We start from the raw sequence: 26,690 nt of genomic DNA, 5'->3' as shown, positions 1-26,690 counted from the left end.
ACCACTCCTTATTAGACTTGTGTTCCAGACCCTTCACCTGCTTCATTCAAAAGCTTTGTTTTGTAACTCAGCTCAGTTGCTGCCATCCCTGTACATATCACAGAGCCTGAACCCACGGCTGTGGGGCAGAGCACTGCACAAGTCCTTGGCGTATCCTCACAGCACATGATCTGCATTATATAAATGGTGTGAAACTGCCTTTTTTATTATTTTTTCCTAGGAACACATCTGAAATACATGGCCCAGTCTCGTGCGTGGGTTAATCATCTGAAAGAACGATTACTCGCTCTGTGGTTGGAGCACTACAGGAATTTCCCTTTTCAAGATCACCCTTTCTGAGGCACGGACATGGCTGATAAGCTGCTGTGCCTTGTGTGGAGATGGACAGAAGTGCATCCAACTTCCCCAGGCAATGCCGAGAAGCCTGAAAGTGCAGGAGGTGCTGGGACAGAGCAATGAGCAGTGAAGAAAGGAGGCAACGTCGCAGGGCGCTGCTGAGGGACGCGGTAGCAGCAGGATGCGGGCCGGGCCGGGCCGTGCAAGCGCCTCTGCCAGCGCAGGGACCGGCGCTTCGTTTGAACGCTTGTTCGGCCCTTCGCAGCTCGCATCTCGCCGCTAGGGGGCAGCGTGTCTGCTCCCCTCCGACCGTTACTCCCGCCCCCGCGGGAGCGGCCGTGGCCGGTGTGGAGACCCGCCTGCGGGAAGCGAGAGGGAGCGGCCGGCCTGCGCCCTCCCCTCCGGCCCCAGCTCTGCCACCGCGGCGCTGAGGCACACGAGTAGTAAGAATGCTTGAGTAAAGTCAGTCTAATGAGCACGGCGTACTTGTACTTCCCTTTTCCAGCATTTCTTCTCCCTGCTGAGGGATCGCTTATGTAACGCGGGCTCAAGAGGTTTTTCTCTGTTTTCAATTGACCTCACTCCAGTGCGCTACATAAAATACATGCAATCGGTGGCTTAAGCATTGTTTCAGAATTTCCACTGGGCCAGTAGATACTTTACTTTTCTAAGCTCTGTTACATAGCCTATAGGAGTTGGTTTTTTTCTGAGGGAAAAAAAAAAGTAAATCTCCTCACATGTGGAAGGCATTAAGCTGTATCTGTTTCTGTTTCTTGTTTTGCATTCTTATGCCATCATTTCTTATTTCGGAAAGTAAACATACATGAATTCTACATAAACAATAAAGCTATGTGATTTTCTTTTAATTCCTCTGTTGAGAGTAGAAATAAGGTCATGGCTATGTCCTGAGAATGTGAGCATTGCCAAAATACACAGTAGATACTTTTCAGAAAAAAAAAATACATATCAAGTAACTGTTGAGTCATAATATCCTTAGGTTAGTGTAAGCAGAAGCTGGTTATAGCTCACATTGATGGGAAGTACATAATCTCCACCGCTATAGCCACTAACTATCCATTTCTGGTTCAAGAACTTACCGAAAAGCCTGTTTCTAATTTCATAGAAGCCCTTTGAAATTTGGCACAGTATTCAAAAGTATGTAGGGGAAAAAAATAGTCTGCTAGAGGTTTGGCCTCCAACTGTGAAAACAGACACTGCCTTTTCAAACTCTCCTCCTAGATCTACTGACCAACACCCAGAAGAGAGAATTTACATTCTTTTAGAATACGGCAGGAAAATGAAGGTCTGTATGCTGCTGAATTCAGCTTTTGGTAACATTTACATCTGTTGTTTGAAACTGTCAGCTATTGCACAAGGCCAGGTTCGGATGTGAAAGCATTTGTTTTAAAGAGAAAGGAAAAGGAAGTCTTTTCAAATGTACTGCAGGGACATTTTTGCTTGGTGCTTGGACGGATTACAGCAGTTAGAGAGGGTGGGAGGTTTTAATTACTTACAAACCATAGAAGTATGCTCCAGACAATATTAGAAATGTAATTATTGCTTGTTTCTTTCCTGCAGACTCGGCTAAAAATCATATTTGGTGTGGTTATATGCCTTTTGTTTTCCTTACTACTTATGTGTATTATACTTCTCCCATCAAGAGGTAAGGCTTTTGAAATCTAATGCAGTGTAAAACAAAATATCTTTAGCTACTATGGCTTCTAAAGTTCATAAAAGTTTTTCAAATCATCTTTAGGATTTTTATGGCTTTATCACTTTACAGAAATGTCCTGACAGCTGAAATATCTTGAAGTTAGGATTGAAATGCCAACAGATGTTGAAACAAGAAATTCCTTGAAGTGAAAAGCACCTGAGTTAACTTTGTTGTGCATGATATATAGTGGCCTTAGACAGGACTACAAAAACAGTTCTCAAATCACCTCATATTATGTTATTTTTCATCTTAAGGGTTAGGAGATTCTCATAAACTGTTAGTAATTTCCTTTAGCTTGGTGAACTTGTATTTGGTTTTAGGTGGCTGTGCAATAATTACAGAAGTTCTGTATCCAATTAGAAATTGATATTTTTATTGTAGGTAGGATATGATTAAATATTTTTGAACATAGTTATGATTGCATTGAAAATTAAAGTCAGCATTGTATAAAATAGAGATGTATAGTTTGCTCTAATATCAGTATGCCAGCTGTAGGTATATCAACACAGTATGGTCTGCTGAGACCTCTGGTGAAGTTTGAAGTGAACATGGTTTGAAACTTAGAGCCCAAGGGGCACTGACACAGTGGTCAGGGTTTTTTCTCTAAGAGGTGTAGTAAAGGCAATGTAAGTATTTACATGTCCCTTTTCACTACAGCAGATTAATTGAATGTCTCTGAAATAATTAAAATGTAAATAAGAAGCCTAAATTCCAATAGAAGTATCTACTTAAAGGGAACTCTTTTATAGTATTATTCTTTGTTCCTGTGTTGGCAGGGTGACTGAGATGAAGTAATCGGTTTTGCATTTACAACTAAATGTAATAAAATCAGTTATCTGCTTAAGTCTTCCAAATACTAAGTCTTGTAGTTAATACGCAGGTTTTATGAATGGTGAAATTTCTTTCCAACCTGATGTATCTGTGGAATAGGGTTATGATGGGTTGTTTTATTGGCAGAGAAAGGGGTTGGAGATTTGTGAAGCAGTTAGGGTTGATTCTGTAATGCAGCATGTGAAGATGAGGATAGATTGTATCAAGGTGGGAAGCAGTGCTGCAAAGAGGCACCACCTCAAAATTACAGGTTTGACTTTCACTGTCAGCAATGGGGTAGCAGATTATTATTTTTTTATATATACCTTAAGCATGGTCAGATTTGAACTTTCATTAGTAAAGAAATGAATGGTATCAGGTCAGACTTGTTCATTTCAAGTCTGCATATTAAGGCAGGGAAATAAAAATTTATGAGACTTAGATAAAAAAGAGCAGTCAGGAAATAAAGAGACTGGAGACCAGGGATTGGTTTGGCAGCCTGAAGAAGTTGCTAAAGAAGGTGCTGTAGGAGGAAGTGAATATGTTTTTCTCTTCTGAAGTTAGCACGTGCCAGCTCATGGATCTTAATCTGAGCCTTTTCAATACCTGAGCCCTTATGAAGAACTCTTTGTCTCTAATGTTCCTTGGAATAGCAGATTGACAACCATTCATATCAGACATGACATTTAGATCCAGTAGGATGATAAAGAATTTAGCTTATTTTACAGAATGCTTTTGCAGGAGCTTTTTAGACAACTGTGGAATACACATGACCATCTCTGAATATGGCCTTTTATTCTCAGGTAGAACTGCAAGTACTGCATTTAGCTGTTTAAATACTTAAATCTTTTTGAATTCTTAGTAGTCTAGTGATTAGTTGTGAAAGAATGAAATAAAAATTAATTTTTCAGTTAAAAATCTTGCAAGTCAAAGACAGACAGGAAATAACTACAGAGATGGAATGTTGTTTGTACATTCCACCTTTACCACTACTTAACTGGAATGATGTGGCAATCTAGAAAGACAATTATTTGCAAATGAGAAATGTATAGACACAGAGGAACTAAATTTCTGCTTAGAAATCAGCTGAGAGAAATGACATCTAAAATTCTGACAGACCTGAAAGAAATATTTAGTTCTGGTTTTTTTTTCTGCTAAGTTTCTAGTAATTTCATGTTCTTCAGACTTCTCAAAATATGGTAGCTGGGTTTTGGTTACACATGGAAGAGTATAAAAATGTGAAAAATTCTTAAAAGTTATACTGGAAAATAATTGTTTGTTTGGAGAGGATAGTCAGGGGAAAACACTTAGTTGCAGTTATTACACAATTTCTGAGGCTGAGAGGAGCAAGGCAGCCAATCTATGCCTAACAAACTAGTGACAGGGTTTTTGACATTTCTTTGAGGTAGGCATGATCTGTGTAATTTACCTTACTGTGACAACCCAACTATAAACGGTTCAGAAAGCTTATTTTCACTTGTACACTGGTCTTCTGCAGCATAAACAAGAAAGAAACTACCAGTCTGCAGTTGAAAAGCTATAGTGGAACCACAGTCAGAATTATAATTGACTGAATGCATTGGTTAGGCTTAAATTTATACTTTTCTTCTGCTATTTTTAATAAATATCCAGAATCCTGTCTTTCAGTGTTTCTGATCTAGTTGTACACTTGGTCTGAGACCAAGACTTTAGTTCTCTGATGTTGCAGATTAGGTGATAGAGCATATTTGTTAGCCAGGAAGTGTTGAGCAGCCAGTTTCTCAGGAACTGGTGGTGTTCTTTGCTACATCCCAGCCAATCTGATTCAATAAATGCCTCCCTGTGTTCCAGTGCAAAGTTAAACAGGGTGGCTTCCAACATTGTGCAGTGGAAGAAAAATGTTTCCGGTCAGGAATGCAGTTGGAGATGGTGCTGTTAATTGCTACTTTCTAACTTTGTGCCTGGATATTTGACTTAAAACAGAAATAAAGTTAAGGAGAAATTCTCATCTTGGACATCTATCAAAATTAGCAAGTGACAGGTAGTGATTATAAGCTCTCAGCTGTTGCTGAAGCTTCTTGTCATTGAAAATCAATACATTACTGTGACAGCAGGCCTCCACCAAAATCCGATAGTTTAGTCTTAGCTAAGAGTTCAGGCTCAGATTTAAGTGACAGTGTAAACCTAGCTACAGTGAGATGTATCCTGGTGGCAGAGAGCTATCATAAGATTATTAGAACAGAGTAATAACATCTGGGGAAGTTCCACTGGACTGGAGGCTGGCAGATGTTACCCCCGTATATAAGAACAGCCGGAAGGAGGATCCAGGGAACTACAGGCCTGTCAGTCTGATCTCAGTCCCGGGGAAGATCATGGAGAGGGTCATCTTGGGAGCTGTCATGCAGCACATGCATGATGGCCAGGGGATCAGGCCTAGTCAACATAGGTTTACAAAAGGTAGATCCTGTCAAACTAACCTGATCACCTTCTATGACAAGGTGACCCGCTTAATGGACAAGGAGAAGGCTGTGGATGTGGTCTACCTGGACTTCAGTAAAGCCTTTGACATGGTTTCTCACAGCATTCTGACTGAGAAACTGGCTGCCACTGGCCTTGAAGGTGGACCCTCAGCTGGGTTACAAACTGGCTGGATGGACGGGCCCAAAGGGTGTTGGTGAATGAAACCAAATCCAGCTGGAGGCCGGTCACAAGTGGCGTCCCCCAGGGCTCAGTCCTGGGTCCAGTCTCGTTCAACATCTCTATCAATGACCTCAATGAAGGGATTGAATGCTCCCTCAGTAAGTTTGCAGATGACACTAAATTAGGAGGAATTGTTGATCTGCCTGAAGGTAGGGAGGCTCTTCAGAGGGATCTGAACAGACTGGACCAATGGACTGAGACCAACAGGATGAAGTTTAACGTGGCCAAGTGTAGAGTGCTGCACATGGGACATAACAACCCCATGCAGCACTACAGGCTTGAGGGAGACTGGCTGGAGAGCTGTCAGGAAGAGAAGGACCTGGGGGTGTTGGTTGAATATGAGCCAGCAGTGTGCCCAGGTGGCCAAGAAGGCTAATGGCATCTTGGATTGTATCAAAAACAGTGTGGCCAGTAAGTCTAGGGAGGTAATTGTGCCCCTGTACTCGGCATTGGTGAGGCTGCACCTCGAGTACTGTGTGCAGTTCTGGGCTTCCCACCATAAGAAGGACATTGAGGTCCTTGAGCAAGTGCAGAGAAGGGCAACCAGGCTGGTGAAGGGGCTGGGGGGCAAATCCTATGAGGAGCAGCTGAGGGAGCTGGGGATGTTTAGTTTGGAGAAGAGGAGGCTGAGGGGAGACCTCGTCGCAACCTACAAGTACCCAAAGGGAGGTTGTAGAGAGGTGGACGATGGTCTCTTCAGCCAGGTGACAGGAGATAGAACAAGGGGAAATGGCATGAAGCTGTGCCAGGGCAGGTTTAGATTGGATATTAGAAAAAAATCTTTTACTGAAAGAGTTGTTGGGGCCTAGAACAGGCTGCCCAGGGAGGTGATTGAGTCACCATCCCTGGATGTGTTCAAAAAAACGGTTGATGAGGTACTTAGGGATATGGTTTAGCATAGGATGGGAATGGTTGGACCCACCACAGTTACAGTTGAATACAGGTTGAATACACTCAAATGCATGAGTGAGTAATTATGGTCATGGAATATATAAAACAAGTTACACTGTGAAGCAAAATAACCAACAAAATAACCAATTCAGTGCACAGATAAATACAGAACCACACCCTGTAAAAGAATGTGAATGGACCATAAAGAATTAAAATTGAGATAGTAGGGTGGTGAAGGCAAAAGAGCAAAGCTGAAATCTGGTTAGCTTTCATTTTTTTTATCTCTGCTATTTGCTTCTTTTTTGCCCCTGGGCATCTTTTTTTAATCTTTGTTATTTCATAGATAAATGAAACACAACAAAAGAATTTACCAACAGTCATCCAAATCAATGTCAATACAGTGCAGCAGACATGTAAAGTACTTTTCATGTTAGGGTCTGTTCTGTGAGCAGGGATTTCAAATAGTGTTATTGAACCTGTCTTTAGTTACAGAAGAATGAATCAGCCACAATTACAGGAAACAATTAAAGATCATAGAATCATAGAAACATGGAATGGTTTGGATTGGATGGGATCATCTAGTTCCAACCCCCTGCCATGGGCAGGGACAACCTACACTAGACCAGGTTGCCCAAAGCTTCATCCAACATGACCTTGAACAATTCCAAGGATAGGGCATCTCTGGGCAACCTGTTCCAGTGCCTCACCACAGCAAAGAACTTCCCAATATCTAATCTATATCTACCCTCTTTCAGTTTAAAACCATTGCCCTTGGTCCAATCAGTACATACCCTTGTAAACTCTCTGGCTTTCCTGTAGCCCATTTAGGTACTGGCAAGCTGCTCTCAAGTCTCCCTGGAGCTTTCTCTTCTCCAGACTGAACAACCCCAATTCTCTCAGTCTGTCGTCATAAGAGAAGCTCTCAAGCCCTCTGATCATTTCCGTGGCCTTCTCTGGGCTCAATCCAATAGGTCCATGTCATTCTTGTAGTGGGGATCCCAGAATTGCACACAGTCCTCCAGATGGGGTCTCATGAGAGTGAAGTAGAGGGAAGAATCTCCTCCCTCAACCTGCTGATTATGCTTCTTTGGATGCAGCTCAGCATACGGTTGTCTTTCTGGGCTGCAAACGCACATTACCAGCTCATGTTGATCTTTTCATCCACCAACATCCCCAAGTCCTTCTCCTCAGGGCTGCTCTCAATCCAGAGATTCTGTTTTTAATGAAAGATGCTGCTTTTAATTAAAACATTTTAAAATATCTTCTGTTGCCTAGAAACAAGCAGTCAAAATTATAACTAATCAAGTAAGAAATAGTTGTATTCAGATTTTTTTCAATCCACTGGTAGAAATTCAGATAGGACTGGACACATTTTGAAAATCATTAGCTGTCATAATAAATTATCACAGAATATTAATTATCTAAGGGTGAGATGGCTAACAGAGTAAAGGTTTAAATTAGAGCTGTGAAAATTAGACCAGAGAGAAGACATTTGTGATATTGCTTGTCTTTTTAGTAAAAATCCTCTTAAGAGAAGATGAAATCAGATAATTTTACCAGATTAAGGTATCAAACAGGACTACAAATTTAAGCCTCCTCAGCCATGGAAGTAGATCTCAACAGTGAATTTCTTTTGCTAATAGGCATATTTATGTAGAGAATTTAAAGTGAAAGCTCATGATAATTGTCACTCAATATAAATGCAAGCGTTTGCTATATTCTGTGCTTATCATTAATGTATCAAGGGATTTATAATATACAGTCATGGTATTAGCAAGAACTAATAATTTCTTATTGAACTTCTTGGGATTTTTCTGGATACATTGCTAGCTCAGAGTTTATACTGATAGATTTTTGTCTATGGATTGGCATTCGGTTTTATTTCTCCTGACAGTTTTCTTCTGCATTAGTGCAGACAAGGCTAGTGTCAACAGCCAACCTGACATGTGTATTCTACAGTAAGTAATAGTCACTTTGCAGAAGAAAACATGTATTACCATTACAAAGTACTGTAGAAAAGAATATGAAGAAGTATTTCCCAGGAAGTCAGTGTGATCTTAACAGAGGGCAGTTGTAATGAGGAAGTGATGGAGCGTGATATGAAACCCGAGGGCAATGAGTCATCTTGATTATCTAGCTGTCATCTGAAAGCTCTGAGGGAACAAACAGGGGAAGTGGCAGAGACCTACTAGGATGCATAGTGACATCCCCACTACCTCTGAAAACCATGGCAAAAGTCTCCTGGATTTTAAAGGAGAAAAGCACAGAATGCAGAATGCCTAGACTTAGAAGTGGCCATTATGGTACTGAACTTTAAAAATTGGCCTTTTGAGGATTAAATATTTTGAGTACTACTGTGAACTCCATGGGTCTTTTTATTACATTTCATTACATTTTCATAATGACCTTTTTCATTTCCATGCACTTATCAAGCCAGCTTTTTCAGTATTACTCTCTTCAAATCCAATTGATTCTCCTTAAATTCTGTTTTTAAAGATCTGCCCAAATGTAAGGTGTATAGCTTTGGACAGAAACACAGTCAGACAAGAACCACAAAACCGACCACAATTCTCTGCATTATTTTTATGCAACTATCTGATCTGCTTATAAATCAAATATCACAGTACCTGTCTTTTCTCTGGAATCATTGTCAATTTTCTGTTTCAGCATTAAATAAAAAGTTGAAATTTGGATTCACTCATTCATTGCTTTTCAGCATTTTTACCTGCATACCGTTATCTATTTCTTTCATTTGGCTACTGAGAAATATATATGGATGGTGATTGTTTTGCAAGCCTGATACCCATCTGCAAACACCAGTTAAGAGGCTTTTTTTAAATTTGGTAGTAAGGGTTTGTGTGCACAACCTGTCATTTGACTCTGCTGAATATGTGCAGGTCCCTATTAAGATAGCTGTCTCTGCTTACCTCATAAGTTCATGAAACCTATGCTGTAAAAACATAAGTGTCTTTTGTGCAGAAAATACTTTTCTTGGACTCACAATTTCTACAAGTATGTCTGCATGAATAACCAACTAAATGAAATAAATTAGTTTGTCTAGTATATAAAGTTGGCTTCTTCAGAGATTGAAGGACCATCTCAGACAGTAACAGAGAACTAGCCTTTCTACGCTGCCTACTCTCTGCATATCTCCAGGATTATGCTATCCTCACTGTTGCCTGGTGTTAAATATATATAAAAAAGGAAATTATGGAAAAATAATAGCTTTTTTTTCTCCCCCCACCCCCCCTTCACAGAATTGCATTAACAGAAACTTTCTGTCTTATTCTTAGTTGTCAACACAGATGATGGTCCCAGAGCTCTTACATTGGAGGATTATTTGAATGGAAACTTCCAATATAAAACATTCTTTCCATATTGGGTGTCAGGTAAGTAAAACCTTTTCTAAGACATACATCAGCATTTCTAATATGTATTTCCAGAGTGGTTTACACAGACTCAAAAATATATTTTTCTTCAAGCTTTACTATGAATGAATGCTAACTGTGAAATTAAACAATCTGCTAGTCAAAACTTATGGTTGAAGTTTACTCTTCTGTCAGTCATTTTAGAAATTTCAGGTATTTGATGTTTCAACAGACATGTTTGAGTCAAGTATAAACTATAATTTTACAGAGGCCTTCAGTGTTTTATTTCTTTTGCTGTCATATTCATTGCAACAAGTGAAAGAAATATGTCGATGTCAGTCATTTCTTAGGCAATCTCATTTTCTGTGCTTGTCACAGAACTTTTTCACTTGCTGTGTGTTTAATCGTTGAAGTAGCCTTACTTACAGGCCCTGTTCATCTTTGTTTTCAGTAGTACCTATTTCTGTAGTGACTCCAACTGTTCTTATCTTGTTTAAGGAATTGCTGACATTGCTAAAATCTCTGAATTCCAATGCATTGCATGGAATCCCTTAACCTAGAAGATAAAGACGTGAAATTAATTGCTGCTGTTGTACATGTCTCTGTGTGGCTGAAATGCTAGTCTTGCTATCACTGAATTGCAGCAGCACAAACAGGCTTTAGCTAGGTTGGATTACATTCTAGCACAGACACTACTACCATTCCTATCTGTGTACTGCCTCAAGCAATTACTGTTCTCTGACTAGGGTCAAGAAACATAATGCTGTTCACATGGAGTCTTACCAAGTTAGTTTGAACCCACAATTTTAGAACTGAACTGAAGCCTTCAGGGAATTTCTAGCAGCAGTTCAAGTTTTACAATTAACAATTGAAGTATGTTGACATCACTTGTATGACTTAAAATTAGGTCACCATTTGTTAAGAGTTCTGTCTGAAGTATGTGGGCATCATGTCACCTAAACCTAATATTCTGTGATTCTGCGATACTTCTTCCATCTTATGATCCTTCTCACTTATCTTTCCTCTTAACAGTCACAAAACTCAAGCAGAAGTCATGCCATATATTCCATAGATAGTCATGCCTACAGCATTCCATATGCCTACATTTCTTCTGAAGCAAGGAGTTAAAATTGAGTATCTATTCCTAAGGCTGCCTGAGATTACCACAAATAATGTTACACAAATCACAGCAGTGTGCTGAAAAGATCCAAGGGTGATCTAATTTTGTAAAAATGAACACCTTATACAATATTTCAGGCTAGTTTTAATCTGTTAAAGTCTTTCTCCTTAGCTACATCATGTTCCTTCTGTTTTTAACAATGAAAATAATGATGAGAAACTAAAATTCTTCATTCTCTACCAAACTGTGGCTCAGGTCTTGAGCATGGTTAGGGTTAAATTCTGTTCTCACTAAACACTACTCACCCTTGCTTTGCAGGATCTGTGAAATTAAGGGCAGTATCATTTATGCAGTGTCAGTTACATGGTACAGCTGTTATCTGCAGAATCTGTACAAATGAGAATGTACTGGTGAAATTATAAGCAACTATCTCAAATGTTTTATTTAAAACATTTACATTGTGATACTGATTTTCTACTAGGTCTCCCTCTGATATTCTTGATCAGACATTACTAAGAATAAAATCTGTCATTTAATTATAAAGCTAACTAGCTGGTTCTGTGTGCAGTGTGTACTCTTGAGAATGTACTCAATAACCCTGAAGACTCTTTGTTGATAACTCCAGCATCGTTAGAAGAAAAACATTTATTTTACGTAGATGCTATAAGGTATTTCCTCAAATCTGTTCAACAATAGGAGTGTGAATAGTTTGATAAATGGATCTGTTCTATAGTATCTTTCTTGCAAGCTAACAGCCTTTTTATCCTTTTTATGAAGATAATGAATATCTTCATCAGTCTGCAGAAGATGATATTATTCTTTACAATGTTGAGATGAACTACCCAACTACCATAATGACTAACAGCACAATGGTATGTACCTTTTCAATTAATAAAAAGGCAGGAAAATGCAGTTATGTTTCAAGTATTGGTTTAAAAGTGAGTGAATTAAAACCTGACTTATCAAATCCTTATTTAAAGGGTTTTTAACCGGAATCTAATCCACTTCTTAATCTTTCAGAAACAAGTTAATGCTTCAAATTATGTGTTGTCTTCAGACAAGTATTTCATAGCTCTGGAAAGCAATTATTCAAAGGTAATTATTATTTAGCTTAATGAAATGTTTGGTTTCATTTAGTATTTTGTTGATTGTGGTTGCCATGGATAAAGGTTTCTTGGTGTTTTCTTGTGAAAGGGGCAGGATGAGATAAGGCAGCTGATTATTTTTAAATTATCTCTTTCCAAGTTAATAATATTATCTTCTTGCTTAATTTTTGCAGCTGTGGAGATACTCTTACACAGCATCATACCACATTTATGATCTCATATATGGGTAAGACCTGTTATTTCTTACAGAGAGCTATGGCTGTAGTGATGTGCTTGCAAACATTTCCACTGAAAAACTGTAGTATTGTGACTATCATGCTGCTTTGCTTTTGCCTGAATCAGATTACTTGTTTGTTTGAAAAAAATGGCCTCTAACAAAATCAGTCCTTTAATCTACTCATCCAGGTACTTGTATTGTTTGATATGTCATGTCCTAAAATTTTCACTGCTCAAGAGTCTCATAATTTTCTCTTCTTTGCATGATTTTCTCCCATCCTGTCTTGGCTGCTTGGGTCCACTTCAGTCTCAAACCTGATGTCTCCATGCATTTTTGTTGTCTAATACATCCTTTTTATGGTTAATCTAATCATTAGCTTTCCTGAAACTCTCACATGTCCTTTAGTACTTCAGTGGTATTTGACAGCCCATTTTGGCTTCCTCAAAAGTTTACAGCTTCTTCCCCATCTGGACAGCTATCTGTGTGATACGTCCTAGGGAACCTGCTTTGGCAGGGGGGTTGGACCCGATAAGCTCTCAAGGTCCCTTCTAACCCCGACAATTCTGTGATTATGTGATTCTTTCATGGCATTTGGTCTCTTTCCCAAATCTGTCCCAAAGCACTCAAGTTCAAAGAAGGCCATCAGCCTCCCCAGTCATCTTTTTATGTCATAATTAGCAGTGTGCCCAAATGCTTTTTAGTTCTGAGCACCACAGGCTGCACTGTACTGCTTCATTCTTGGGAAGCTGTTGTCTCAAGGTGACAGAAAAAGAATGCTACAAGCTCATGTGAGTAGAGATGGGTGTCATGATCCTTGACAAATATGGTAACCTGTCTGCTGTGGCATTTCCCTCAGCATGATGTATCCTCAGTTCACATTTTCCAGCAGCTTGCTGAGACTGTAATGCATACTGTGGGTGGAGCAAATGACTGTAGATGACACTGTGTATTTAGAAAAAGATAAGGCTGGCTTCTTAGGCTGTTGAGTGTGTTTTCAAAGGGTTGAGTTGCAAGCATTTAGCAGCACTGATGCACACCATCAGAGTACTGCATGTTTCACTGCCTGCATTAATTTTGTATTGGACAAGAAACAATAAGCTGTTAGAAAATATAGCCCGTTGTAACTTCTATATGAATGTACAATATAATGATCCATTTGCACTGTGCACAAAAAAACCATTTCAACTTCTTTCTTTTTTTAGTGGTTTTGTGACAGAAAATCAACTTCCACATAAAATTCAGTATATATCCTGGTCACCCGTTGGACACAAATTGGTCAGTAAAGATAACGAAGTGCCTGAATGATTTTGCTTGGTTACACTTTTGGTTATTATTTTGTTAGTCCATATTTTTGACAGGTCTGTGTGTTTTACATTTCTTTGTGAGCAAGAATGACAAAGGAAACAGGTTAAACTTGTTAAAATTTAACTTGTCTGTATCTCAGTAGAAGAATCCATGTTCTCAGCTAGGTTATGTGCTTCAGTTCACTAGCCAGTCTCTTACCAAGACTTGAACAACATAATTGTATATAGGATTAAATGTAGTTTCAAGGCCCGAAAACCAATGTGCTTTCCTTTGACACTGTATATAACACATGAGTTTACCATGGAGATTTAGAGAAGCAATATTTAAAATCTTTGCTAAAATTTTTACTCTCTGAAATAGCTGTTAGATTCTTTTTACCAAAAAATGTTTGTTTGGTTTTTTTATATAGCTAACTGATTTTCTCAGTAATTCTAATAGACCAGTTGCATATGTTACATATAATAAGTTTATAAATTTTTTTATTCTTGGTTCCAACAAATCAGCCCTATGAAAGTGGATTTTTAACCACTTATCCAGTATTGACAAAATATTTGTGCATGAAAAAAATTCTAAAGAGCATTCTAATTTCAGAACATACCCAGGTTGTGGGCTAAATATGAATGGACAGTTAATTGGGAAATTTTTTCCATGTTCCAGGAGAGTATTATTTCTATCAATTACATTAAATATTTTTATTTTCTTTATCAAAAATTCTGAAGACAGGATGAACATCGTTTCCTCTCTTCCTAGCAGTCTGTGATGTTTTTATACAATATCCCTTGTATCTGAGAGTGTTAGGAGTTATTTTGTTTCTCATTTAAAGAACAAAGTAGTTAAAATGTTACACTGATGTTGCTAATAAGTACCGCTTCAAAAGGTACGATTTTCTTAAGAGTGCTTCTTCTGGTGCTGTGTCCTTTACCACGTTTATTTATTTCATTGTACTTTAGAGATAATCAATACCCAAGACCCACAAGCATTTGCTGCAAGCACTCTCTTTTAGTAGCTAATTTGCTAGAAAGCAACAAAACAGTCCAAACAGAAGAAAACTTTGTGTGTGTGTGACCTCAACTAGGCCTTTTGACAGGTTTAGAAAAGTTCAATAATTTTCACTTGTATTTGTCTTTGTTATCTAGTTTTGGTATGACCAGAAGGAAAAGAACAAAACACTTTGTCTGAGGGTCTCTTAAAACCCAGGAATTTTGAATGAGTGTCAAAGGGGTTTTTTTATTATGATTTTCCACACCAAAGCTAGCCACAGAATCTTCTGCAGTATATGCAAATCAAAGTTGTTCAGGATTTATTCTGATATAGTTGAACATAGTATTTGGCCTCTAATGTATAATTTATTTACTGAGTTACCTACTGTTGCCGGGCTTTTAATGTAGTGTTTACATCCAATTTTGTATTCATTTTGCCTTCTTGCTGGTATAATGTAAAGGCATTGACTGCAGAAGACTTTAACTCCTGCTATAGGTGCCTATACTCATACAAAATACTTTCTTATCTTTAGGCATATGTATATCAGAATAATATCTATTTGAAACAAAGTCCAAGAGAGGCACCAACTAAACTAACTAGTGATGGGAAACAGAATGAAATATTTAATGGGATTCCTGATTGGGTCTATGAAGGTAAGTAAACCTTGAAGGGCAACAAGTTGAATGTTAAAACCTTTGTTTAGATTACCTGATTCTCACAATCCATTCTAAAATATCTGCAATAATACATTATTTTTAGACCCCTAAGGATTACTTAATTTCCATATTTATTTACCATATGACGACTGTATTTTGTATTCATAGGGTATAACCAGAAACTATATCAGAACTTTAAAAATTGGGCTTTCTTCTGCTGCACAGGCAGTGACTGGGAATTAAGCTTTAATGGAAATTTTAATTTTGGTGGAAATTTGGCACTTTGGTGCATAAAAAAAAAAAATAAATAAACCCCACAGGCATACATGCAAAACCTAAATGAGTTAAATGGGCTCTGTGTACCTGTTTTGAGAGTTCTTAGGGCTTTTTGGAATTCAGATACGTTGCCATATGTTTTGTTGTTATTTATTTAGTATAACTCTCTTTACATGTCTAGGTTGCTAAGATTAGAATGCTAAAATAGATTAGATAGATAGATAGATAGATAGATAGATAGATAGATAGATAGATAGATAAATTACAATGATAACTGTTATGAATTCCTTCTTTTTCCCCTCAGAGGAAATGCTAGCAACAAAATATGCCCTGTGGTGGTCTCCAAGTGGAAAATATTTAGCGTATGTACAATTTAATGATTCAGACATACCAGTTATTGAATATTCATATTTTGGTGAGGAGCAGTATCCTAGAAAAATAATTATCCCATACCCAAAGGTATGTTTTCTCGTTCTTTTGACTTATTTTCTGTTGATAAATGAGTTATGATAAAATTAGCTGTGCTGGTATTATTACAGTGGTTCAATCCATTGTGGCCTAAATTTATCAAAGAAAACAAACTTAGGCCAAGTCCTGAAAAGGTATAGGTAGATTCAAAAGTGTAGATATTTAATAATATCAGTCAAATAAATGGAATTACTCATGTAGGTAAAATGCATGTTCAAAATTGCATGCTTATGTGATCAGGCTTTGCTTTTTACAATTCATATTACATATTCTGATGTGTTATCTATGCAGTTGTTATTTTTCATTACAGTAAATAAATTATGAGACATTTTTTATTTTGAAGAATAAAGGATATGACAGCTTCAGTTTATTTGCACACTTCATAGTGCTTTTTGATCTCTAGGGGCTTTGAATCTTAACTGCTTTCAAGTGCCAGATCTAAAACAAGGAGGTTTTGGGTTGGCATTTCTTCAGCATGTGTTAGAGAACTCTCCTGACCGGACTTGTCACGTTCATACGATTGCAAGTGACCATGTTAATATATCTTAAAAAGTTACCCACCTGTCAGGTGGATTTATGTTCTAAAGCTGGGTGGTTCAGGCCACATGTGGAGGAGAATTAAAAAACTAATAATGTATGCAAAAAATAAACTATTTTATTTCACAGTTGGGATGTCACAGAGCACTTGCAATCGTGAATTTACTGGGGTTTTAATACAAAAGTAAGTGTAGTGTGTGCTACAAAGATCCACGCTGTAAATAGAATGCTGTTTCACATCAAGCATGTTTTCTGTATAGAAAATCACTAAATTTGAATGTTTAAAAGGTTTTTTTCTTATTTATGAAATGATGCAAAGTAACCTATCTTTTGTAACCTATCTTCTTTCTTGAAAAAAAATGGTGTAATTTTTCTTGATCTGAATTGTTCAGAGCTTGATTTGAATAACCTGATGCATTTTCTTTGAAGGCTGGGGCTAAAAATCCTACTGTTAAAGTGTTTATTGTAGACACTACTAACTCTCAAGTGTCTGGTCCCAAGGAAGTGCCAGTTCCTGCAGTCATAGCATCCAGGTAGTGTGCCCTCAAATGTGTCTTCTCTTTTTTCTTTAAAAAAAACCAAAAGGTTTTCTCTATTTCTTTTAACTGCTTGAACTTTGAAGAGTTGCTTTCTGTTTCTAACAATGCTGAGACATATTCATGTCCTAGGTGGTTCAGAAACTAACGAGAAATTTTGCGGTTTTATTCTGTCTGTCCATATGACACATTGTTACAAAGAACGAAAATATCCCTAAGAGAATGAAAGCTTTGCTATTGTCTTCCACAGAACAAGATAGGAATACCGTCTGTAGCAATGCTTCTGTATTCCTGTTCTTTAATAACCATCATTTCTTTCTTGTTTTCTTCTATTTTTTAGTGAACACTATTTTACATGGCTTACTTGGGTAACAGATAATCGAATCTGTGTGCAGTGGCTAAAGAGAATCCAGAACTTTTCAGTCTTGGCTATTTGTGACTTCAAAGAAAATTTGAATACTTGGGACTGTCCAGAGGTAATAAAGTTGGAAATATAAATTTAACATTGTTGAAATTAGCATTTACTAATCCCATCTGCACAGGTATTTTAACACCTGATGGTCATGCACAAGGTGCAGAAGTATGTTTAATCTTGCCCTGAATTCTTTTTGAAAATAATTGTATGCCATAATTGTATGTGTTTGATCACATTCACCTTTTAACTACTAGTGATACCATTTTCAATATTGTAATTGCTGGGGGAGGAGTGAAAGAACATTTTGTAATATTACAGAGTCACAGAATCATGGAGCCTGGAAGGGACCTCCAGAGATCATCGTGTCCAACCCCCTGCCAAAGCAGCTTCCCTAGGACAGATCACACAGGGAGGCATCCAGATGGGTCTTGAATATCTCTAGAGAAGGAGACTCCACAACCCCCCGGGCAGTCTGTCCCAGAGCTCCGTCACCATCACTGAGAAAAAGTTCTGCATATTAGTGAAGAACTTCCTGTGCTCCAACTTGAGGCCATTGCCCTTTGTCCTGTCTCCACAGACAACTGAAAAGAGGCTGGCTGTTTCCCTTTGTGTCCCACATTTGAGATATTTATTAACATTAATAAGATCCCCTCTCAGTCTTCTTTTCTCAAGGCTTAACAGCCCCAGGTCACTCAGCCTTTGCTTGTAGGGAAGATGCTCCGGGCCTTTAATCATCTTTGTAGCCCTCCTCTGGACTCTCTCCAGGAGATCCCTGCCCTTTTTATACCAGGGAAAATACACTACATTGACATTTCCTACAAAGTCTGACTAAATCATGTTCTTCATGATTGATGTTAAATTAGTTGAAAGAACATACAGATTAAAAGCAAGGCAGGTTTTCAGGAGGGAGAAATTCTTCTGTCTTATCAAATCATACAGTTAGAAAGCAAGCAAGTTTTCAGAAATACAATCCCTTTGTTCAGGTCTGAAAAGAAAACTTAAGGCTTATTGCAAGAGTAGCACTGCATTTTGTCTAAATATGCCATTCTATCATTAAGGCAGTTTGGAGGGAAAACCATGCTGTTGAGCAGGGTAATGTAGATAGTTATAGATCTTAGGCACAGAGCTTATGAATGTGCTTTTCTGGAAAAAAAATTAAAAGACATTGTAAAGCCTGAAGACTGCAAATATTGATAAAGTCACATGGATCCTGAAGGAAAAGATAATACTGAATTTCGTTACCTCTAATACAGAAGTCTCATTTACTGTCTTTTTGTATTGATGCTGTATGGATGTCTTTTTTTAGAGTTATAAAAACTAGCATTAGGCTTGAAACCTTGAACCAGTGGGAAATAAAACATGAGAATACTTATGCAAGTGTTCTGTGACCGATAAACTGTAAATTCAAAGTTTATTGACACAGCCTTTCCTGGCTGAAAATAATTTGTATTCCTCTACGATATGTTGCAACTTTAAAAGGAAGTTAAGCTCCTGTTATTTAAAAAAGATACATATTTACTGCAGCACTTAGTGTGTTTCATAAATAATCATTCTACTTCGTAAGTACATGAATACTGAATCTCTGTCTCACCTCCAAGTAATCTACACTTTAATAACTAAGTATTTTAATGTATAGAAAAAAAAGTGTTCTAGAATTCTACTGCAGACCACCAAAGTATTTTAATGCAAGCTTAACTTTAAACATATAAGCAGTTTTATTTATTTCAGTAGGTCTATTTATCTGTTTAAAATTAAGCATGTGCTTAATTGCTTTCCTGGAACCAGACCAGAACAATTAACATCTCGCAGGACTGTGTGCATGATCCTTGTATAATTGCATTTCTCCTTGAAACCTTATTTATGGAGTCACTACTGACGTTTCTATAATTCTATATTTATACAGTGATACAATGCTTTTATCACATTAAAGTTTGCACAAATGGCCAATTGAAGGAGTGTGAACAGATGGGAGTGCTGCATTAGCTCTATTTGCCGTTAGAAAGTATATCTCTCTACATTTCCATTGGCAAAAATAGTTCTCTTGTTGATTTCAGATTAAATTGAGACTCTAATGTACAATAACTGTGCTAGGCTTTATGTACTTGAAAATAATAACAAAATATAATCTACAAGATGTTCCTAAAGTGTTGATTCATCAGAAATGTTCGTGTGTTCAAGCCTTGCTTATGTGAATAGACCATAGAAACCAGTATGACTTCAGCAGAATTATTCATGTGAGTGAAAGCTAGGCATGTGTTTGTGAAATTGGGATTTCCTATAAAGATGTCAGTTCTCTAATTAAATGCTGTGAGTACTTTAATACACACAAATCCCATAGAAATCAATGGGACTAATCCTATGAGAGAAGTTAAATATATTCTAAATGTACTATGTCAACAAGATCTGAGCCTTAATTTAAATGAAGGAAAATAAATTTAGGATGCAGATATAAAACAATACATCCATTTTTTCTTAAAAGAAGTAAAATCCATCTGTGTTAATACCTCAGTGGAGCCCTTGCAAAATACTGAACAGTCTTCTAAGGGGCAACCACCTTCAACTTTTCCTCAAATAAGTCATTTTGCATGGACTATGTGGAAAGGGAGAAAGCACAGTTCTGAATGCTGATGATATTGCATTGAGGTTAAAAAATGTAAATTATATTCTTTAGAAAGCAAATTTGTTTAATTTATTTGAGACTGTAAAGAAATATTGAGTTATGAAATCTTTGCAAGATAAAAAGAGAAATACACTGACTGAATGCATAATTCTTAAATATTAAATCACTTACTATATCCAACAAGCAAGACAATCCACTCTTCAATGAAAAAGTCTTAGGAAAGTGTTGCAAATGCACTACAAATTTTAGAAGTAAAGCACAAATATAATGTGAAATCACCTTTAGCTGTAGGACATACTGATCCAGTTATGATTAGTATAAGTCTTCTTAAAAAACAGATTTAAGAATGTTAAGACATGCTAAATTTACATTCATAGTCTCAATATATGATAATTTGGGTGACTTTTGCCTACATTATCTTTGCCAGTCCTTAATTCTTCTTTAGAAAGAATTCTCATTTAGAAATGTTATTTGAGAGGGTTTTTTTGAATATTGAAAATCAGGCCCTTTAGTATCTAAGCTGAGCAACAAATATGGAGACCCTTGATTTATATGTATTAATTAAAGTATATCAATTAATATATCATTTTATATAATATAAATAAAATATATTGTTTAATTAAAGTGTATGGATTGTGGGAGGGTTTTATGGTTTACATTTAAAAGATATACCTAGTTGTCATATTATATATGACATATTATATTATACTTTGTTATAAATCAACATCACAGCTTTGGAATGAAACGAAATACGTCAAATGAACCAGCTGAGAATCTAACACAGATTTTTAATATTCATTAAGTCATTTTAGGTTTTGTTACTGAAAAAATCATGAGACTAACTAGTTGTTAATTCTTGCTTTCAGTGAAAATGTTGCATAAGGTAAAAACAATTACATTAGATTTCATTTAGCTCTGATGACAGCTGTTAAAAACTATTTTAACTAACCTAATGGTATCAGTACAGGGATATTATTTAATACAGTAATATTACTTACTTCTGACAACCTTCAAGTTCCTGAACCTAATTATCAAGTATTCTGAAATTGTCTTTTACAGGAGGCTACAGATTTTTTAATTTGAAGATTTTGCATCTCCATAAACTTATTTGAACTTCTTAAAGAGTGTATATTTCTTTTTGTTTTTCAGAATCAACAGCACATAGAAGAGAGTCAAACAGGATGGGCAGGCGGAGTAGGTTTTCTTGTATTCTGTTTTGATTTAATGAAAAGCTACAGCTTTCTGCATCTTTACAGCGGTGTTTTGAAATATGAAGCTGCATTCTGAGTTGTACAACACTATTTCTTAAACCTGTTACACTGTAGGGTTAAGACTTTTAATGCTGTGTTAGGCGTAGTATCTGGCTACCTGCTTTCTGAGTTTAAAAACCCTTTTTCTGTCTCCTTTTGCAAATCTTATACCAACAGGGTATACTGAAGGGAGGGACGTTGTGAAAAGAGGTAGATTTATACTGCAGTGTGATTCTTTGAAGTATCTTGGAAGCAAAAAATAGAAGTAAAATTCCTCTGACAAAAGTTAAGATCAGCCATACCGTAACATCTTTTGAATAAAAGCTATCCATTCAGAACACAGTTTTAATGCCAAGTGATGCACATCTTCAGCTAGGGAGGAAGCTTCAAAATAGGGCACCCTATTTGATACTTCTCTGCAGTTACCCCTAAGCAAAAGAAATTTTCTCTACCCAGAAACCTCTATCATGAAAGAGACATAACTTCTGTCTTTGGGAACTGACAGTAAAAACAAACCCGCAAGGAAATAGTAAGAGCATGAGATCAGTACTTACAATTATATATTCTAACAGTGAATATGTATTCCTGCTTATGTTTACTCCTCAGGCAGGTGAAGTTACCAGAACTTATATGGAATCTCAAATGTGCAGTGGACTTAACCGAGAGTTTTCATTTTCGGTACACTGTCCTTTAAGAGAAGTGTTTTCATTTGAAGTAAAGATTAACATTTCCAAGGATTTTTTACTTTACTCAGTCCCTTCCTTTTTCCTTGAGGTTGTGATGACAGGTTTTTATTAGAACTATAAAACTGAACACATTAATAAATCCCTGCTTTAGCCTTTATGGGTTTTCAAGCATCAGGAACATTAGAAGCAGCCCCAGAGCAATTTCACTTGTGGTCACAGGTTCTAGTCAAGCTTAGGTTAGTATTAATCAAAACTCATACTCAGAAATGTTTGGTGCTGTGTTTTAAGTGCTTGTAGGTTGTTTTTCTGTGTTCATATTTTGAAAATAAAACTCACAGTTGCCTTGCCTGGCAATTTTACAAAAGAGGTGACAGTTTGAAAGGAAGCAAAGTAGAATGGTCTTATCTGGGATAATATGTTCTTTAGCATTAGCAGGATACTATGGGAAACCAGATACCCATTTGCTTAGCGCTGTGTTTCCCTAGTGAATCAGCCAAACTCTGTGGCCCACAGGCCTGAGTATCACAGGTAAAAGCCAGTGCAAAGTACTTTGTCCCATGTAAGCTGATTAGATAGTCTTGTTACTTTTAGTACGTGCAGTATAATCTTCTAAACAGCTTTGACACACTTACTTATGTCTCATCTACCATTTTTCTTCCATTTTTCCAGTTCTTTGTTTCTGCACCATATTTTACATCAGACAGCAATTCATACTACAAAATTTTTAGTGACAAAAATGGTTATAAGCATATTCATTACATCAATGACTCTGTGGTAAGTCAAGCAAAGCACTCTACATTGATCTACTCTAAGTTCCTGAAATAGTTCTACAATATTCACTAACATACATGTCTTGCTTCATAGGAGAATGCAATCCAAATTACAAGTGGAGAATGGGAGGCAATATACATTTTCAGAGTAACAAATGATGCAATGTAAGTATCATGAAGAAGAGAATAGTTTGTGAGTGGTGTCAATAAAAGCAACAATTAGTCTTAGGAAAACCATTTGTTAACTCGTCAAGTTATAATTAAGTGTGATTTGTCTTGTATCTGAATGCATCCACAAATTTGTATACAAAGGCACTGCACAGGTTTGCAAACTTGGTTTACTTATGGGAGATTCTTTGCAAATTGCCTTCATTTTTCTATTTCTTTTCAATCACCCATCTTAGAGAGACTTACTTAGAAATACTTCTTAATTTAAGCATGTGGTTAACCCTCACACAATTTACAATTATTTTAATTTTCTCTCTTTTTATGGTTTCTCATTCAGGTTACTATATATTAGATACAGCTTGCATAATTGGAGTGATTAGCTCATGAGAATTAAGATGGAACTCCTATTTATTAGTTTGGCATCTAATCAGAGTTTGATTATTATGAAAGGTATATAAGCTTAACTTACTCTTCCATCACATGCAGAAATCTCAAAAAGCCTAAGTTAACTTCCAAGACGGCTTTTCATCTTGATGCTGGTTCATAGGTCATCACTTTGTGGATTATTTATTAACATATAAATGAATTTACAGTTTCTATTCAAGCAATGAATTTGAAGGCTATCCAGGAAGAAGGAATATTTACAAGTAAGTGTTATCAGCATTATCTTAATGATACTGGGTTGATAGAAGAGAGGTCTGGATTAGTCCGTAAAATAATTTCATTTCAGAATGTTTAAAGTGTAATTTCACAATCTATTTTAACTAAATCTTGACCTCAGACTGTATCTAAGAATTGAGGAGAAATAGCCTCTAAAGTTTAATATCCTTTTGGGAAAAAAAATATAAAAAGGGAGAATATTAATTTTTAAATTGAACCATTCTGAAAGTACAGTGCCTATATTCTAGAATGTGAGGCAGACATATGTGAAGATAGGTGTTGTAAAATAAATATTGCTTTTATTTCTTTCCTAGAATCAGTATTGGAAGTAAGCCTATCAGAAAACAATGCATTACTTGCAATTTAAGGAAAGAGAGATGCCAGTATTATACAGCAAGGTTCAGTGAACGGTCTAAGTATTACGCCCTGATCTGTTATGGTATGTATAGCATGGGAGCAGACATAGAGTCAGTTGTTCTTTCAAATGTATCAGAGGCACAGATAATACTGATTATCCAAAATGATATCTAGATGAATTACCAAAATTTCACAATAACCAGGAGAGGTATCCAGAAATAAACTTTTCCATATCCAAAAACCTTAGGAAGATGTTTCAGAAAACGCAAATGTTTTCAATTTTTTTATTTTTTTACTTTTTGCAAAAAAAAATCTTGGGATTTTTTAGATTAAAAAACAAGTTTGTGAAGTTGCTTCATGGCACAAACCATATTATAATCTGTCTCATGCAAGTCATGTTTTTCTTGGAGTAGCAAAAGCAGGATATAGAAATAGACACTGATTTCCAATTCATATGATCAAAGTTAGCTCTGAGAAACTGCTACACTACCCAACTGAAATTATTAAATCCTGTGATAGCCACAAAAGGTTGGATATTTACTCTCTGTGAACTAAGAAAAATTGCATTCATCAAGATTTTTGATCACTGAAACCACTTGTAACACAGAAGTATTAGATGAAATCTTAGCTCTATTGAAATGTTAGGTGATTTCAGTGGTCTGAGATTTCATGCATTGGTGTAATCAAAGAAGAGTGAAGTCACAATTTTTAAAAAGGGGAAAAAATCCAAAGTATTTGCGTATTTCATATAAAGTTTACTGTTCTTCTGATTCTGCACTGACTGATCAGCTGAAAAGTTCCTTAGAACTTCCGTTGAGCAGAGAAGCAAATAATAACACCTTTCAATCATTCTTGCACAAAATAGTCACTAAGGTCATCACCATATAAAAGCCACTTACCTTCACAAATATGATATGACATGTTCTCAGGAGAATGTTTCACATTGTTAATGCTGCATTCACCTTACGTAATTGCAACTCAGGTATTAACTGGATGTCACTTCACTCTACAGAGGAAGAGTTTGTTAGGAGATTTAAAGTTACTTCTATTATGTTTTCTAAGCAGTACCTATATACAAGTCTATGTACACACAGTAAATTATGTATTTTATGCAGCAGGGACTAGTGGGTTATATAGCAGAGGAGATTCAGATTTGTGTATCAATGTTGAGTGATTTAACACCTGTCAGTTACCAGTGTTAATGTAATACACACTTAACCACCAAATTCCAGCTTCAAACTATAAACTGCTTTCTTATCTTTCTTATGACAGGTCCTGGTATTCCCATTTCTACCCTTTTTGAGAACTATGGTGATAGAGGTACTGTAAATATCCTGCCTATGTTGGAGAAGTTGTTTTTCTCATTGATCTTCAATATGTAGATCATTTAATACAATATTTAGGATTCTGATCAAGAAACTTTCCATCTTTGTTATTAAAATGTCTAGTGTCTTTCTAGATTTGTTAATTAGTAAAATCCATATATCAATGAACACACAGATGCCTTTATTTTCATTCCTGAGTCCAGCACTTTTATAGCTTTATGGCACCCTGATGTTTTTCCTGTTTATGCTGTATAGATGCAATGAACATCCCCACTCTGTTTACCAAAGATCAAGTGAAACCATATAGAAAACATAACTGTGATTCCCAGGCTATTCCTTTTCATGTTTGACACAAGACTTCCTGCATTTTCCTGAAGCAAACTTACCCTATACAAAAGGGAAAAGGGTACTATTTAAAGTTTGCAGTTTGAGCTATCGCACTGTACTAATTAGAATTTGAATCAGTTACTTGGCAGAGATCTCAGGAAAGAGCAGAAGGTCCTTTAGATGATCAGTTAAAATGACTGTTTTAGACAAGGTGTAATTATTGATAGGAAATAGGAACTCCAGTAGGAAACATTCAGAGCCCTCATTCTTTAAGTAAGTAGCACGTTAGTGAGGACTGTTTGGAACCAGGTCAAGCAGGAATTTGCTAACCATGAAAATTCTAATTACTCTGCAGTTAATTTTTTTTCTCTGTCCCTTATTTTTCCCTAAGAATTCTTTTCCAACTTAAAGTACTCAGTCCAAAAATGTTACAAAAACTAGCATGGTCCTGTAAAAGTACTTCAGTGACGTGGCATCTCCCCTTCCTTCCCCAGTGAAAATGCACTAGTAATTTTGATGTCAGTGTCCTTAAAGTTCAGCCCATTTTGATAACCCACTATTAACTGAGTGTTATTCAACCAGAAGACACATAAAAATATGAGGAAGACAAATGCCACAGTAGTGTTAATCTAAATCAATCAATGGTGTTTCATGTAGAAGTCAATGAATTGCAGCCTAAGATTATTTTTACTCCAGTAGGAGTGGGTACATCTTAGTTTTTCACCCATCAAAAATGTTTACAGATGGAAAAGATTGGTCAACATTATTACAATTATCCTCTAAAATCCCTATGTTCTACTATTTCTTTTATGGAAGTTTTACATAGGTTTAAAGGTTTAAATACAGCTAAAGGATTTTTCTTTAGTCCATAACTCTGTTTTCCACTATTCATTATGGCCTTGTGTATCAAGGGCCCCTACTATTTCCTTATTAAAATATGAAATGCATGGAATGCAGCTAAGTGCCCAACTACAAATACATATTTGTTAACCTCTCTGCAGAGAGAAGAGTTTCGTTTAATGGATCTTCACCACTGGTTTCATGATACCCACTCTGCTGTGCTATATTTTCTAGGAATAAAAATACATTCAGGCTTCTCTGACTTTTTCATC

General features: G+C 36.6%; 1 protein-coding gene across 1 annotated transcript in view; it reads left to right on the top strand.

Moving 5' to 3' along the window:
* Window positions 1-455: 455 nt before the first annotated feature.
* FAP (fibroblast activation protein alpha) overlaps window positions 456-26,690 on the top strand; it is a gene marked incomplete at its 5' end in the record, with an annotated part of 40,549 nt that continues 14,314 nt past the window's right edge. The window contains 17 exons of the mRNA XM_084265688.1: window positions 456-704; window positions 1,915-1,999; window positions 9,724-9,819; window positions 11,696-11,790; window positions 11,939-12,013; window positions 12,198-12,250; window positions 13,444-13,516; window positions 15,060-15,180; window positions 15,764-15,918; window positions 16,894-16,997; window positions 17,341-17,476; window positions 21,185-21,229; window positions 22,641-22,745; window positions 22,836-22,906; window positions 23,503-23,556; window positions 23,884-24,008; window positions 25,199-25,246. Coding sequence (XP_084121814.1) covers window positions 456-704; window positions 1,915-1,999; window positions 9,724-9,819; window positions 11,696-11,790; window positions 11,939-12,013; window positions 12,198-12,250; window positions 13,444-13,516; window positions 15,060-15,180; window positions 15,764-15,918; window positions 16,894-16,997; window positions 17,341-17,476; window positions 21,185-21,229; window positions 22,641-22,745; window positions 22,836-22,906; window positions 23,503-23,556; window positions 23,884-24,008; window positions 25,199-25,246 — 1,690 coding nt within the window. The remainder of the gene's footprint in view (window positions 705-1,914; window positions 2,000-9,723; window positions 9,820-11,695; window positions 11,791-11,938; window positions 12,014-12,197; window positions 12,251-13,443; window positions 13,517-15,059; window positions 15,181-15,763; window positions 15,919-16,893; window positions 16,998-17,340; window positions 17,477-21,184; window positions 21,230-22,640; window positions 22,746-22,835; window positions 22,907-23,502; window positions 23,557-23,883; window positions 24,009-25,198; window positions 25,247-26,690) is intronic.

Source organism: Gallinula chloropus (assembly GCF_964237585.1).
Source record: "Gallinula chloropus genome assembly, chromosome: 5".
NCBI lineage: Eukaryota > Metazoa > Chordata > Aves > Gruiformes > Rallidae > Gallinula > Gallinula chloropus.
The sequence above is the reverse complement of the archived record's forward strand: the minus strand, read 5'-3'. Positions and strand labels throughout refer to the sequence as shown.